This window comes from Gopherus evgoodei, chromosome 4 (genome assembly GCF_007399415.2).
Source record: "Gopherus evgoodei ecotype Sinaloan lineage chromosome 4, rGopEvg1_v1.p, whole genome shotgun sequence".
NCBI classification, from domain to species: Eukaryota; Metazoa; Chordata; order Testudines; family Testudinidae; genus Gopherus; species Gopherus evgoodei.
Genome location: NC_044325.1, coordinates 30,219,033 through 30,236,005, shown reverse-complemented (window position 1 = coordinate 30,236,005; position 16,973 = coordinate 30,219,033). Strand labels below are relative to the sequence as shown.

Here is a 16,973-nt window from a genome sequence, read left to right as displayed (position 1 = left end):
AAATGTTGACTTTGATTAAAAAATATCTCAAAGCGAAGGCATGAGAAAACTCCTTATGTATGTACATTTTTACATATTTTAAAAGTATGGCTTTTTTTTTTTTTAAAGAAAGAACAATCATAGTGGAGTTGGATACTACAATTTACAATCAAGTATTTTCTAGCTATATGCCCAACTGAAAAAATTATATAAGTCATACAGAGCAGATCAATTTTGCACTGTTGCAGCATTTACAAATTTTCACTTAGTTGTTCAAGAAGATTTATTATACATATATGTGTAACACAGTAAATACCTGAAGTCTGCAGGAAGTGATTTAACCCCTACACCAGCATCAGTGGCTGTTTGGGCTCTCAGTTCCTCTGCTGTCAACAGGCAGTGCAGACGATAAAGTATGCTGGGGAGACACACTGCTTTTCTCCACAGTGATGCTGGAATAGGATGTATAGCACAGAGTTCTGGAACCAATATCTTTGAAGGAGGGAGAGAGTTTTACTTTTAAAAATAATCTCAAAAGTTCTTAAGTATGGTTAATTAAATAAGCTGAATTAAACAATTTAGAATGGAGAGCAGTTCATTACCTGCTTATTTTGCAGGCTTTCCCACTTGGCTTTCCTCTTCTCAGCACTGCTTAGTGGAAGAGCTTTCCCCTTCTGGTTCAAATGGCGAGGAGTCAAAAGATTAAGTCTAAAAATATATTGTGAAGAGATTTCCTTTAATGCAAATATACAAAAAATTCTAATTAAACCGTGTTGAACTACGTTTTCAAATGATTTTGACCATCAACACACACAAAAAACCCAAAACAACAAAAAAAAAACCCTTTATTTTCAGAAAGTATTTGCCCTCTGAAAATCAGGCCCTTTAATGATGACTCAAGTTGACTGCCCAAAAATTGACATCAAAATCTTTGAAAATAAGATTGTCAACTTTATCACACAGTTTACAGCAGAACTAAACGGTTCTTTATAAATGTTGCAAAACCATAAGATATAAAACCCAAAGATTTAAACTAGGTTTATACTATTCAGAATCTCCTTACCTTGAAGACGTGTGGTCCACATCCAGCAGTGGCTGGTTGAGATTGGTCAGGTCAAGATTATATTTTGTTTTATAATATTCAGCAAAAGTTTCATATTCAGGGGAAGGAAATTTACTGAGTGGAGTAAGATCAGTGTATACATCAGCTACATAGAATCGATGAGGCTGATCAAAATTTCGATACCTAAACAAAATCAGATAGTTTGGAATGAAAAGTATTCTTTGAGCAAATTTTCTACCTAAGGCTCTGATTCTGCATTGTGGGGAGGCCTAGCTTAGTGGTTTGAGCATTGGCCTGCTAAACCCAGGATTGTGACTTCGATCCTTCAGGGGGTCACTTAGGGACCTAGGGCAAAAAAATCTGGGGACTGGTCCTGCTTTGAGAAGGGGTTGGACTACATGATCCCCTGAGGTCCTGTACAACCCTGATATTCTATGATTCTAAGCTGTTATATAACTTAAGTAATTAGTTTTTTGTGCAGAACCAAAAGACTTTGGTGATGAGGAGTGCAGTATAAGAACTTGAGCCTGGTCTACACTACGCGTTTAAACCGATTATAGCCGCGTTAAACCGATTTAACGCTGCACCCGTCCACACAACAAGGCCCTTTATATCGATATAAAGGGCTCTTTAAATCGGTTTCTGTACTCCTCCCCGACGAGAGGAGTAGCGCTGAAATCGGTATTCCCATATCGGATTAGGGTTAGTGTGGCCGCAAATCGACGGTATTGGCCTCCGGGCGGTATCCCACAGTGCACCACTGTGACCGGTCTGGAAAGCAATCTGAACTCGGATGCACTGGCCAGGTAGACAGGAAAAGCCCCGCGAATTTTTGAATTTCATTTCCTGTTTGCCCAGCGTGGAGCTCTGATCAGCACGGGAGGCGATGCAGTCCCAAATCCAAAAAGAGCTCCAGCATGGGCTGTACGGGAGATACTGGATCTGATCGCTGTATGGGGAGACAAATCTGTTCTATCAGAGCTCCGTTACAGAAGACGAAATGTCAAAGCATTTGAAAAGAATCTCCAGACTATGATACAGAGTTCACAGCACAGTGCTGTGTGACAAGCGTTACGGAAAGCTAAAGAATCAAATGGATGCTCATGGAGGAAGGGAGCGGGGACTGAGGACTCCAGCTATCCCACAGTCCCCGCAGTCTCCGAAAAGCATTTGCATTCTTGACTGAGCTCCCAATCCCTATAGGGTCAAACACATTGTCCGGGGTGGTTCAGGGTATATCTTGTCAATTTACTCCCCTTCCCCACCCCGTGAAAGAAAAGGGAAAAAAATCGTTTCTTGACTTTTTTCAATGTCACTCTATGTCTACTGCCTGCTGCTGGTAGACACGGTGCTGGGGCACTGAACAGCAGCGTCCTCTCCCCTCCCCGGTGGCAGACGGTACAGTGCAGTAGGACTGGTAGCCATCCTCGTCATCAGCCCGTGAGTGCTCCTGGCTGGCCTCAGGTGAGGTCGGCCGGGGGCGCCTGGGTAAAAATAGGAATGACTCCTGGTTATTCCCGGCAGATGGTACAGAACGGCTGGTAATCGTCCTCATCATAGCAACTGGGGGCTGAACTCCATCAGCCTCCCCCCTCCCCCCCCAATGTCTAAAGAAAAGATTCTGTACTGCTTGGACTATCATAGCAGCGGGATGCTGGGCTCCTCTCCCCCTAACCGTTTAATGTCCTGCCTGGACTATCATAGCAGCTGGAGGCTGCCTCCCCCTCATTTTATCTCACTAAAAAGCCAGTGTTTCTTATTCCTGCATTCTTTATTACTTCATCACACAAATGGGGGGACCTTGCAACGGTAGCGCAGAAGGGCTGGGGAGGAGGGAAGCAACAGTGGGGTTGTTGCAGGGGCACCCCCTAGAATGGCATGCAGCTCATCATTTCTGTGGGACCTGACACGGAGCGGCTGTGCTCTCTGGTACACTGGTTCTCTAGTACACTTGCCCCATATTCCAGGCAGGACTGACTATTTTTAGATACAACATAAAAGAGGGAATGACCTGGGGGATCATTCCCATTTTTGTCTTTGCGCCCCCAGCCGACCTCAGTGAAGGTCAGCCAGGAGCACCCATGACAGCAGCAGACGGTACAGAACAACTGATAACCGTCTCTGCTATCTTGAAAAGGCAAATGAATGCTGCTCTGCAGAGCTGCAGTACCGCCTCTGTCAGCGGCATTCAGTATACATATGGTGATAGTGACAAAAGGCAAAACGGGCTCCATGGCTGCCATGCCATGGCGTCTGCCAGGGCAATCCAGGGAAAAAGGGTGCGAAATGATTGTCTGCTGTTGCTTTCACAGAGGAAGGATTGAGTGACGACATTTACCCAGAATCACCCACGACACTGTTTTTGCACCAACATGCATTGGGATCTTAACCCAGAATTCCAATGGGCGGGGGAGACTGTGGGAACTATGGGATAGCTACCCACAGTGCAACGCTCCAGAAATCGACACTAGCCTCGGTACATGGACGCACACCACCGAATTATTGTGCTTTGTGTGGCCGTGTGCACTTGACTTTATACAATCTGTTTTACAAAACCGGTTTATGGAAAATCGGAATAATCCTGTAGTATGGACGTACCCTTATATACAATAGAGTAGAAAAAAATTAATTACCCTATAAATTATTTTCTGTGAAGAGATAGGAACCCAGAACACCTAATTTTAATAAAATTAAGTATAAATTTTAAAAGGGTTATGTATAATGAAATAAATATATACTTTAGACTGTCTGCTTCAATCTGAGTACTTATTTTACAAATGATAAATATTTTTGTTAACCAATATCAAAATTTAGTCCCAATATTTTTAATTTTTCAGAAGCTCTTAAATACGTTTAAGCTTTTCTATAAAAAAAATTGGTCCTATCACACAATTTTAGAATGATTAAATAAACAGATTTTTTTTGTTATTTCAAATAAATAAAAAAATTCCCTAAGACAAACCAAAAACAACACAAGCCAAATGCAAAATTAAAAAAATCCCTTGAAGAAAGATGGGAGGATGTTTCTCCCATAGGGTAGGTGAATGTTCCACAGAAGCCAGAATGATATAAACTTATACCAATACTACACTTGGCATCTCAGCCTGGTTCTCAACCCATTTATGGTCTCTTCCTTCTTACAAAAGTAGAAAAAGTTTCAAATATCCATTTTCTAGCACTGGAATACTCCAGAGGTTTAGTACTGCCCTTTAAAGCAAGTATAAATGAGATGTTCACATGCCATTTTGCACAAATTGTGATAGCTAGCAAGATATATTCTTAACAATGAGATTTGCATATTTTTTTTGGCACTTTGGTCTTCGTTTCTGATGTGTCTGTCATTTTCAATTCCTATCTAAATATTTACATATCTGAGTAGACTTCTCTAAATGAAGTAAAATCTCTAATAATGTATTTAATCTTTTCAACCTTATTCCAAAGTCGAAACCAAGACTGTTACTTTGCATGACCATTTGATTTTTTATTTTTTTCCAAAATTCTAGAAAACAGTGGATGCTTAAGTTAAAGCAGCCTTCAGGAAACTCATTTATCTTATCAGCCCTTGAATACTTACTATGTGTACTCTAATGATTCTGGGCACTGTACAAACACATAGTTAAGAGACAATCCCTTGCAGTCAAACAGGGGTATAACAAGGGTAACTGTGTTTATGTAGACTGAATACATGCACTCTTTGCAGGTTTTAAGAGGTTCTCTCTTTTAAGATACAAACAAATGAGACAGAATATTCAATTATGTCAGTAGTCCATGTTGTCCATCCCACCTTGCCTAGCCATTACCAGCTGGCAACAAATAATTCTCGCTAGGAGTGTAATTCAAGTCTCCCCATCCTGAACTCTTAAATCTCCCATTGTTACTACTACCAATGCAGTTCCACTGGGGGGTAGCAACAGAGGGGGTGCTAATGAAGACCATCCACTGTGCTTTAACCACAACGGAGCAAATCCCCAGCTGGGATCAAATGTCATAGTTTCACTGAAGTCAATGCAACTATGATATTTATGCCAGTTTAGGACCTCCCCCATGCCATTAAGCCATTCTTAGATGACGCGTGGTTAAAATACTGGTGGTCCGCTAGCAGCTTGTCTCCACCATCATTCCCATCACTGATACTGCTGATGGAGCTGCACTGAGAGGATCATTCTTCACTGTCTTTGGGACTGCTCTGGCAAGACTTCAGCATCAAGGAGATGTAACTAGAGACAGGATCACCACCAGTCTCCCCAATTTAAAATAGTTCTAGTAAACTAGCTGCTGGCAGAGTCACAGCTTTTGGTAGAATACTATGAAAGTTAGGTGGTGACTTGCACTGTTCTTTATGGGGATGTAACAGATTTTGTAGTGACCATACATTAAAATCCCAGTATTATATTTCTGTATGAATCATGCCACAAACTTGTCATCAAAATAACTCTATTATTAAATAATATAATTTGTCATCAGGTTTATTATGTACGCTAAGTACAGGCAATTGCTCCAATACATAAGTTACATCACTTATATGGCAAATATTTATACAGATACATTTTCTACTCACTAAATGTCATAGATGATACAATCCTCACCTTGGAATGATAACTGCATCCTGGTAATCTTCTAATTTGAAAATAAATGGAGTTTCTTTTGTGTACTTTGTACTGGGAATGCCTGTACGTGCTTCAGATTTTTCAATATCTTCCATGAACTTAAAGTCAATGTCCAAAGTGCTGGAGTCATCAACTTAAAAAGAAGAGACATATTTCATTTATTCTGTTGGGTTTCCCAAACTGGAAGCTGCATTATTTTTAACTTGCAAAGACTATTTGCTGTCAATATACTCTTTGCCTCCCCTCTTCCCTAAAATCTTGAGGGAAACCTTGCACTTATAACAGCACATCTAGATAGTTTCAGATTCTTCCCGGTTCACCTGAAAACATACTGTTAAAAGATGATTTGTGCTAATTTCAAGCACACTTAGAATTTCAAAGAAGCGGGGAAAGGTAACAGAAACCAACCTGCATACTACTATATTTCTGCTGTTACTATATTAAATGATATATGAAATATGATAACTCTGAAGGCTGACAAAATACTAAAGTAACTAGTTTGTTATAATGTAAACTAAAGGGAATGTTTAAAGAAACTCAATCCTTACCAACATTAAGAGGTAGAACACAATAGGCTGAATCAGCTTCTGTAGGTCTGAACTCTAGTGCAGGTTTCTCAAGCCGAAGAATATGAGAGAAAATGTACTGGTGAAGTCTTGTGATCAGCTCAAGCATTTGTAAAGACAACATAAAACCAGACTTCTTTAGCTCAATAGATATAGTAACCTCTCCAGAACGTGTGTACACAGGAAAGTGAGGAATCTGTACATAAAGAGAAAACAAAAGATAACAAAAAGTATATACTGAAAGATGTCTTAGAAAATACTATACATACTTCTTCCAGAATAGGATTATCCCTATAGCACAGTGATTAATGTTTTTGTCAGGATTTAGGTATTAAAGAACATTAATTTACACATACATAAACGCCAGTGGAAGCCATCATTTTGACAAGTTTAAGTTCTCTCTGACCTAGAAAATGACCCTTTTTTAGAGAGCAGGGACTACCTGATAAAGTTACCTTTTTAAACTTTGGCTTCTCTCTAGAGTTTTTCTTAATTGCCCTGCATTTTCTTACCAATAACAAGGGCAGTGCTAGGTGAAGGACATTTTCTTTTGGATTTGATCCTTAACTGTTTCTTTCAGGATTGATCAGAATCTGAATAAAAAACAATGCAATCATCCCTTTCCTTGTGTTACTGAGAACTAGCATGAAGGATTTTACTTGTTTCTCAACTTGTCAGCCAATTTTATAGGAGGCAGGTGTGGAGAACGATTGCTAGAAACGGGCTCGGTGGTAATGCTGTGCATGAGCAGATTCACTAGTGCTTGCTCTTTGTGTAATTGGAATTACATAGTTTCCTAGAGGCTGACTGATAAGATTCTGTGCCCAGAAGGGCATAGAAATATAAACGAGTGGCCCAAAGGGTCTTAACCTCATTGGGGGAGGAGTGTGCTGAGAAAGAAGATGTGTAATGGGACTATAAAACACAAAATCTATGGGATGATTTATGGGGAGGGAGAGGTTATTACCTTTACCAATAGTCAGATGCAATCTTCTGGGAGTGAGGGAGCTGATGAATGTGGGACAGGCACCCCAGGAATGCGAGGTGGACACTACAGTGAAGGAGCAGCAGAGCTCTAGAAGTGTCCATTACCCCTGCACTGTGATCCCACAGAGGCCTGCTGCTATAGAGGTGCTGATGGAGCTGCAGAGTGCTGGTGTTACTGCTGAGTGCAGGGCCAAGGTTGGTATTGTGTGGATAAGCCCTCTGAACAGGTAACAGAACATGAATTGTTCTGAGCGCAACATAAACACAGAACCCCTAACAATGGATGATTGGGAAAAAACACAGAAAGAGGTATATTTCCTCAGCCTGTGCTTAGCCTTATTTCCCATGTTCAGCTCAGATGAGGCTAGTCAGAAATGTCCTACCTTAAGAGAAGAATTTGGCACTCTCAATCAGAGCATATAAAATTACAGTGAGAAATGTTTGATAGGAAGAAGTTAAACTGTGGAAATAACTATATACAATACTCTATGATAACTGGAGATCCAGTTTTCAAGACTGATCCAGGAAGGCAGAACTGACATGTGCGTTCTGGTCTCTGGCCTGCCTCAGTGCTTTGAGTCATGAATAGTAGTAGGATTGTCAGGCACAGACGGGTAAGAGAAAGTCAGATTAATTACCTGAGGTATAGGTTTGGCTGTCAGTATTCCAAAGCATCGTGTTGTATCCTCAGGAGGATACAGCTTTCGCCTCCTAAAGTTGAGCTCGTCAGGCAAAGGGGTAGTTAACACCATTCCTATTACATACAGATAACAGGGATGATCAGGTTTGGGGTAACTCTCTCTCAAACATTCTGGAATCTACAATCAAAGAGAGAAAAATACATTAATATGACTATTCAGCAAAGTTCACTTGAATTCTCATTCCTAGAACAAATATTTCATAAGATCTGTTGAGACTGGTATGAAACAAAATTATAATACTTTATTAGAACCTTTGGAGATATGTTTCTAAAAGGCAGAATAAGAAAATTCACCCAAACTAACCTGAATTCCCATCCCCCCCCTCTTTTTTTTTTTTTTTAAAACAACAAGACCCATTATAAATGGTCTTCAGCCTACTTGCAGGTTTGGGTCAAAACCAGACTTCACAGTCATTAGTCAGCAGGAGAATGCCTCATGCCGATAAATTCCTGCTAGCTGAGACAAGTATTACTTTCCTAAATTAACAATTGTGTTCTACATTGAAAAACAAAAGTCTCCCCTACTGCAGAGCACCAGAATAATCTTCTCTATGAATAAAATGAAAGCTTTGAATGCCATTTTCCATATCTATCCATCTCTGGATGAGCCCTTTGTGTCCATGCTCTATGGACCTTATTTCTCAAATAAAGGCAGCTTTTATATAAAGGTAGGATAAGTCTTCCCATTCTTCATTCTACTAAGATTCAAAGACCCATTGCATTAGGATTCTCTCAGTAGTATGCCTCCAAAATGAGAAGCAAGTTCATGCTTTACTTATGTACATCAAAAAATGAGGGAAACAATATTTACGCCCCATCTTTCCTTGGCTGTGGCACTGGCCACAGAATTCTTCTGCCTAAAATGACACTGGCTGAAGTTTGGATGAGCAATCTGTGGATTTCAGTGATCATATGCATTTATGGTGACTATGTGACTGCCTTCCAGCTCTCCTTGTAGAAACGATATAACTTCTCTGCTCCTGTGCTCATCATTACTCTTAAGAAATGGGATTTGATATTTGATATACGAGTAAGGTTTACTGTTTTGTGGGAGTGAAAAATGATCCATCTGGATTAATAAAAAAAATTAGGTGTTTCAGATACCCTCCTGGCTTTTACATAAAAAATGCTGAGTGCTTCTTGTAGATCTGAAGTGTGCTAAAGCTTCTTTTCCAGATGTAAAGAGTTGGGACAAAAACACACGAAAAACTCTTGATTTCTATGAAAAAACAAAACAAAACAGAGTTTTCTTTTTGCCAGTTTGAAAAATCATCTCAGAATGACAGGTATTTTACTGAGCCTTTTGAGCATAAACCATATTGCAAAAAGTCACCTTGTTGAGGTAATAGATACTGGGAAGGACACTCTGATGGAAACGAAATATGACAATACCAGTGGTTCAAACTGATGAGTTCTTAGTGCTGTAAAAAATAAGTTTTCCCCATTTACCCTGGATTGTTCAATCGACTGCTTCTGAAGAGGTCCTCTCTTTTGTTGTACTTCTGTGACTGAAAATTTCATGTTATCTATATTCCTTTCTATAACATCTGACGAGGGCCAAGTTTTCCCTAGACTTTTCCGATGTCTGTGGCTACCTTATCCATTGGTTTCCAGAAAGCTTCCCCCTGGAGTGTGTGGGAATTGCCAGAAGCTGATTTACCTGGACAAATATTCTCTACAATTGATGCTACATATGCCTACATGATACTGTATTGTATCCCACTGCTCTAGGTGAGAGCAACAGAATATCCCTAGATGTGACTGGAGGCTGCTGATAAAGAATTTCTCCAGAAAGATGACACAAAACTTCTCTTGCAAAGTACACAGAGGTTGTGGATGTCCACAGTCACCTTGCAACTCCTTCTGATTAAGGAGTCCACTCTCCCATCCATGATGTCTTTTTGGTAGAAAAATCTCCCTCAGTTGGGATCACCAAGTCCTTGATGGAGAGGAGTGAGATACGTGTGTGCACCAAGTCTATTTCTGGGACAGACACCAGGTTGGATCTGGACTGGTGCATATGGTAGAACCTTCGGGTTGCCTTTCCAGTCTCTTGCCTCCGTTTTTAATTGAGGTTGCCATGGCCCTCCTGAGCAGCTACAAAATACACTGGTTGAAAGGATATATCCTGTACTACTAATTATCAATCCTCTGGAAGGAATTTCAGGGAATGGGGCCGCCTTCTGTTATCAGTGACTGACGGGGCTTGTTCTACATCCATGGAAGCAAGCTGAAGACCCATCATAATGAACCTTTGGAACTTTCCACGACGAGGAATAACGAATGCAGCTTATATCAAACCTGTCAAAGTGACAGATCAACTCTGCACTAGTTGTCCTATTATATATTATGTTAAACAAATCTAATGGACGAATACTCCTGTAAAGTGATAAACATGTTTATGAAATAGCATGACTTATACCAACACTGTGCCGTAATAAATCTCTATTTGAAACAAGTAATCTCTACCAACTTACGGTTCAAACCAAAAGAATTTGATGTTCCACGTTCAATGGTAAAACTTTAAATCAAAAGTAAATATCTGAAATTAATAAAAAGCAGCAAGTTCTGCCTCTGGAAAATGTCCACAAGTCAAAATTACCCACAGCACAACAACAGTCTGAGTCATATGACTTCATTTCACAGACTTTAGAAAAAGAAATTCTTCACTTTCTATACTTTGACATATTGAACTGGATGCTGAAGTTTTACAAACTTCTTCTGACACTTGTTTGGACAAGTTTTCCACTCAATTACATTAGTGAAACTTCACTAACTTCAACAGAATTGCACTGGTACAACAGAATTTGGTCCATGATTTTCAAGACTCCAGCAGGGATAGAGAGCTATCTTTGTGATGTAAAGAAGAAAAACTGTCTGGATATGACAACTAGACAATTTTTTTTTCAATATAAGAAAAGAAACTTCATCCAAAACTTCACAATTTCTTTTTGTTTCTTTCCACCAGCTTTGAAAGCTATAATATACATAGTAATTATACATGGGATAAAATGCAACTAGCTAATTTTTTTAAACAAAAAATTGCTAGCTAGCATGCAAAATACTTTTCATTCCTCTGAACAAATTTACCTTGACAGCTAGTACCTACCCTCTTTTCTCTAAGAGAGAGAGACATGCAGCTAGAAGTTAGTAGTACACATTTTTTAATGTAAAGACCATCCTGCTAGAAAGTTTGAAACACACCTTAAAATAAAACCTTCATTTGAAAAACACTTCTTTGTCAGACAAGTTAGAGACTTAAACTTAGAAAGCTTGTCTTATTTCTAGTCTATAACAGAATCTATTAAATCTTAGATGTGGACAGCAATGAATGATACTAACAGCTTTAGGGTAGCATTGCCTTCTTTTTGTAGATCCTGGTCTTCCTGGAACACTGGTTTCTTCTTCATCATGTAAATCAAGTTCCTCCTCATACTTAACCGTTTCTTTTCCAACCGGCATCAAGTGATCATCCAGTTCACCTAATTTTATTAATGAGTTACAGGTGAATAGTAGTATGAATAATCACATTCCAATTTTTCAAATATTATGGATTAGCTGTGTTCATTCAATAAAATAACTAGCATCTTGCAGGTTAGATGGAATTGAGGGTATGTCTACACTGCAATAAAAAATCTGCGGCTGGCCCATGCCGGCTCACTCAGGCTCACAGGGCTTGGGCTAAGAGGCTGTTTAACTGTGGTGTAAATGTTAGGGTTCAGACTAGAGCTCATGCTGTAATACCCAGCGAGGTGGGAAGGTCCCAGACCTCAGGCTGCAGCTCAAGCCTGAACATCTACACTGCCATTAAACAGCCCAAGCCCCGCAAGCCTGAGTCAGCTGGCATGGGCCACCCACCGGTGTCCGATTAAAGTGTAAACATATCCTTAGAGGCTACATAATATTTAGGTGGTCTCATTAAATAGTAGTGAGAACATGCTATTCATGATACCGTGTACACATTAACTTCTTACCAGTTAAAGTTGCTAATTTGTTCTGAGTAAAAATAATACTGATGCAGAATTCTAGATTTACAAAGTACATTTAAAATAAAAAAATTAAATATTCTCCCTGTACTGAAGTTGACACAGAAAAATCAACTTCCCACACCAATTAAAGGAAGCCTGGGACTGAGTTACTTGATTGGACTAATTTGCACACAGTAATGTCAACTATCCAGGATTTCTTACTCCCTTTTCTTTGGATATGTACAGACTTTCTGTATTGGTTTAGAGCACCTCTAGCAATATTCTACAGGATAGTGTTGTTGTTTTTTTTAAACCAATAGAAAAATGTACTTATGACGTATTTACTAGCAGAGATACAGCTGAAGTCAGCATTAGATTTTCATTTTTTGACCATGTTCTATGGCTCAGAGAAAATCTGCTTTGCCCTCTTTAGAAACGCAGATTACTTTTAACTGGAAGTTCTTCGAGATGTGTGGTCCCTGACTGTATTCCACATGTGGATACACATGCACATCATGAGCCCGAGACCAGAAAAATCTTGTAAATAGTGTCTACTGGCCCATGCCTGCGCCCTGGTTTCCCCTGTGCTCTACACTGGGGATATAAGTAGAAGTGCGGACTAAGCACACAAATGGGAGGACTATAAGGCCTAATTTTTTTTCTAAGCCATTTAAGAATCAAAATTAGAGGAAGTTAAAACTAAAACTGCCTAGTGAACCATCAGTTCCCAGAAAGTTCATTCATTTTCCCCGGGTATTTAAATTTCCAACAAACATAGATAAATATTAAAAAACGCCTCTCCAGTTTTTTCTCTACCACAAATCCAGTTGTAATTCAAAGCCGGGGGGAAGGAGGGTATGGAGTGGGATACAGATAGGAACACGTCTTGTAGAACTTCCAGTTACAGGTTAAGTAATTTCCATTTCTTTTTTGTGTGCTGGTCCCTATGTGTATTCCACACGATAGCTGACAAACAGTATTCAAAGAGGAGGAGGATGCGAGGATGCAGGCAATATATATGCTTGCCAGACTGCAGCTCCAAAGGCTATGTCAGCAGAAGAATCTTGGGCCAATATATAATGTTTTGCGAAAGCGTTGCTGGAACTCCAGGTTGCCACCTTGAATGTCCAGTAGAGAGTCTTCTCTGAGAGAAGCTACTTAGGCTTTCTGTGCTCTAGTGGAATAGATGCGTTTGTTAAAAAAAAGAAAAAAATCCATGCAAGGTATGGCTGTACTGCATTTAGAGACTCATGGCTAGCTTGTGCCAGCTGACTAAGGCTCACAGGGCAGTTTAATTGTGGAATAGACATTTGGGCTCAGGCTACCTCTCACCTCGAAGGGTTCTATAGCTCAGGCTCTAGCCTGAGCCTAGAAGCCTACGCTGCAATTAAACAGCCCCTTATCTTGAGGCCCATGAGCCGAGTCAGCTAGCATGGGCCAGATGTGGGTTTTTAATTACAGTGTAGACATACCACTAGAGTCTCTGAGAAGATACAGCAGAAAAAGCATGAGGTCAAGCAACAACAACAAACAGTCTAGGAGATTTCCTAAAAGGTTTCATTCTTTGGATATAGAACACCAGTACTCATCTGAGCTCAAGTGAAAGAAGTCTCCTGTCTTTTCTCGTGGCGTGAGACTTTGGGAAGAATACTGGTAAGTGAATCTATTAGTTTATGTAGAATTCGGATGAAGAAGAGAGGATATTGTATCTTTGTGAAATGTAGTGTAGAGTGGGTCAGCCATAAGATCCCCCAGCTCATTCCCCCTTCTGACCAACATAATGGCAACCAGGAAGGCGACCGTCTTTGATAGGTAGGACATTAAGCAGATGGGCAACGATTCTACAGGTGGCCCGGTAACTGTTGAAAGTACAAGACTGATGTTCGACTGTGGCACTGGCTTCATTACTGGTGGATCTGTCCTAGTCAAACCCGTTAGGAATCTGGTTGATACCAAATGAGTAAAGAGTAGTTATCAATCAGAGGATGGCATGCACTGATGCTGCTAGGTGAGGCCACAGCAAGCTAACATAGAGACTGGATGTCTTAAAATAGCAGGAATACCCGCTGACTTTGATAATACTGAATCTGTTGTGCCTAGATATAGAAATGCCTATCTGTGGCTAGGTAACATCTTCTGATAGAATCTTTTCTACTATTATTCAGAATAGTTCAACTGCCAAATATGAATGCTTTGGGTTTGAAAACTATCCAAATACCAAGCTGTGAGATGAAGAGAATCTGGGTTGGGATGCCTAACCTTGCTGCCTTCTTGAGTTAGAAGGTCTTTCTTTATCCAGAAATGGTAGGATTGTATAAATGGAAGGAATGCATTGCAGGCCCACCTGACTGCTCTTAGTTCTAGGAGGTTGATATGCATACTGGCTTTCCGAGGTGTCCATGCACAGGGATCCCCAGCTCACAAGGGATGTGAATGTGATTATTGTCATGTTGGCTATGGGAGCTAGGAAATAGACTCCAACATATACATGTCCCAAGTTCATCCACCAGATGAGTGAATCTCTGACCATGACAGCGATTGTCACTACAGAGTTGTGCCTGACTGATGTATATGCTGACAGGAGCCAGATAATTATCTGACATGTAGATAATGGAGATGCCTGATGAAAGGCATTACATAGGTATAGCAGCCTATTTGGCCTAACACAGAAAGACAGAACTGGACCATTCAACATCTGAGAGTGACTTGGTTTATTAGACTGCTCATGGCATGGAATTGTCCACAGGAAAGTAGGCCCTTGGTGTAGTTAAGTCCAGTTGCTCTGCATGGAATCAGGACAGATTTTTTTAATGTAGATTGCCAATAATGCCAAAAAACAGGAGTAATGACAAGATTGCCAACAGAGCTCTTAGGCATTATCTACTTGTTCGAAGCTAGTCATCCAAGTACAGGAAGATGGTGTAGCTGTTTCATCTCATCTGTGCTCCCACCATTGAAAAGACCTTTGTAAAGACCCTGGGTGCTGTTGCCAGATTGTGCAGGAGTTCCCTGTACTCATAGTGTTCCTGACCTACCAGAAATATGAGGAACCTTCTGTGGGATAGGTGGATGTTCACATGAAAGCAAACATCTTGTATGTGGACAGCTGCGAACATGTGTCTTTTTCCAGGGAAGGAGTTACTGACGCCAGTGTAACCAGTGGCAGAATTTTAATGTGTAAATAAAGGTATTTAGCTGATGTAGGTCAAGAATCCCTCCAGTCTCCCTTTTTATTAGGAAATAGGAAACAGTTGGAATAGAACCCTTTCCCTTGATGCTGAGGTGGCACTCACTCTATAGTTTAGCTGGTGGCTGAGGTTGGGTAGCTATCACTGATATGGAGAAGACTCTGTAACTTGATTTCTGTAACTTGTTGCACAGTTTTGTAGGGTCATCGGTGAAAAAAAGGCTAAGGAAAAAGGCCTTGTCCTATATGATCATTTATGAAGTTTCCTCTCCAGGCCCAGAGAATTAATGCCTTGCGAGCAGTGGGTTGACCTGCAGTTTTTTAACAAGTGCAAAGACTTGTCTGTCTTCTCGTTAAAGAGCTCAGTTTCATTACAAGGCAACTCCTTGGTGGTGTTCTGAATCTCTCTTGGGAACCCTGAAGAGTGGCGCCATGACTCCTGGCACATTACTATTGTGGGTGCCATAGATCTTGATGTGGCATCAGCTGCTTCCACTGCAGCTTACTGTGAGGTTTTGCCACAAGTCTACCTTCCTCAAAAAGGGTCTGGAATTGAGTCCTCTCCTCCTGGAGGAGTTTTCTCTTTGAACTCCAGTAACACTGCATAGTTCATAAGAGGACCTGATAGTTAGAAATTCTCAACTGAAGGCTGATGGATGTGAATACCTTCCTTCTCTGAAGGTCAAGGTGTTGAGCTCCCTTGTAAGTATGGGTAGTTCCTGGGAGTCGCTGCCTGGATCTTCCCATGGCTGCTTGCACTATTAGGGAGTTAAGGGTAGAGCTGGTGAACAAGAATTCTTCATCTTAGGAGTAAGGGTACAAGTTGTCAGTGTACACCATACCACTTTAGCTGGCCTCCATAATTGCCTTATTCATAGGGATGCTACCCAATTGGATCCAGTCAGCTGCCAGATGTTCAAGAATTTGTGCTGCATATCTTGAACTTCCTCTAATGGAATCTGAAGCTCTGCTGCCAACATCTGCAACAGTGCTTGGTATTGCCTAGGGTCACTGGGTGAGAGCAAAGACCGGGCAACTACTTCATGAGGTGAGGAAGATGATATGCCTATTGGCACTGCTAGTACCAGAGGATCCAGTTCATCATCTTCCTCTTCCTGGAAGATGATACAGAACTGGCTGCTGTTATCCAGTAGGAGAAGGATGGTGAGACTCTCTGGTTGAGTGCATGGATTCGGTATGTCATGCATAAGGGTCCCATGGATGCCAACAGGGCCAGTATGAAGGGTTGAAGGCTGGCTGGGATGAACCTCAGGACAGTGGGTACCAGTGCTCTCTTGGAGGGTAATCCTGTTTGCGCAGAGGACAGGTCCAAGACACAGCGGAAGAAAACTCTGGCTTACAGATGGAATAGAGGGAGTGACTCCTCCTCCTTGAAGGAGTGTCCTCTCTGGGGTCAATATGGGCCTCAGAAGGACTAGGCCAAAAAATAGAGGAAATTGCAAGTCCAGGAGGATGAAGATTTCCTCTAGTGTAGTGTATGTCTCAGTCCATTCTGGAGTACAAACAGTCCTGGCTGTCAGTTCTGTTGGATCCGGTGCCGTGACGGTTTGTTGACGGGTGCTTTCAGGACCAGGTTGGTACAGAGCTGGGGAGAGAGGATCCCATCTGGTACTCATCGGTACTGGCAGCTGATGGAACTTCGACTCTTTAAGGCCGTGGTCAGCACCAATGTTGGTACCGGTATTATGGAAGCTTTCACAGGGCTGTGGCAGTGGGTTGTCGTGCAGGGGGGGTGAGGACTCTGGCTGGGGGTGGGGGCTCTGGGGTGGGGCTAGGCATGAGGGGTTTGGGGTACAGGTGGTGGCTGGGACAGGGGGTTGGGGTGTGCGTAGGGGGTGAGGGCTCTGGGGAGGGGCCCGGGGATGAGGGGTTTGGTGTGCAGGCTGCCCCACTAC

General features: G+C 41.3%; 1 protein-coding gene across 12 annotated transcripts in view; it reads right to left on the bottom strand.

Moving 5' to 3' along the window:
* Window positions 1-16,973, bottom strand: part of DICER1 (dicer 1, ribonuclease III) — a 104,152-nt gene that overhangs the window by 15,804 nt on the left and 71,375 nt on the right. For all 12 annotated transcript variants that reach the window (XM_030558829.1, XM_030558838.1, XM_030558830.1 and 9 more), the window contains 7 exons: window positions 11,245-11,384; window positions 7,841-8,020; window positions 6,198-6,411; window positions 5,629-5,782; window positions 1,043-1,225; window positions 582-687; window positions 296-471 (listed from right to left, as the gene is read on the bottom strand). In XM_030558829.1, the coding sequence (XP_030414689.1) occupies window positions 296-471; window positions 582-687; window positions 1,043-1,225; window positions 5,629-5,782; window positions 6,198-6,411; window positions 7,841-8,020; window positions 11,245-11,384 (1,153 nt within the window). The remainder of the gene's footprint in view (window positions 1-295; window positions 472-581; window positions 688-1,042; window positions 1,226-5,628; window positions 5,783-6,197; window positions 6,412-7,840; window positions 8,021-11,244; window positions 11,385-16,973) is intronic.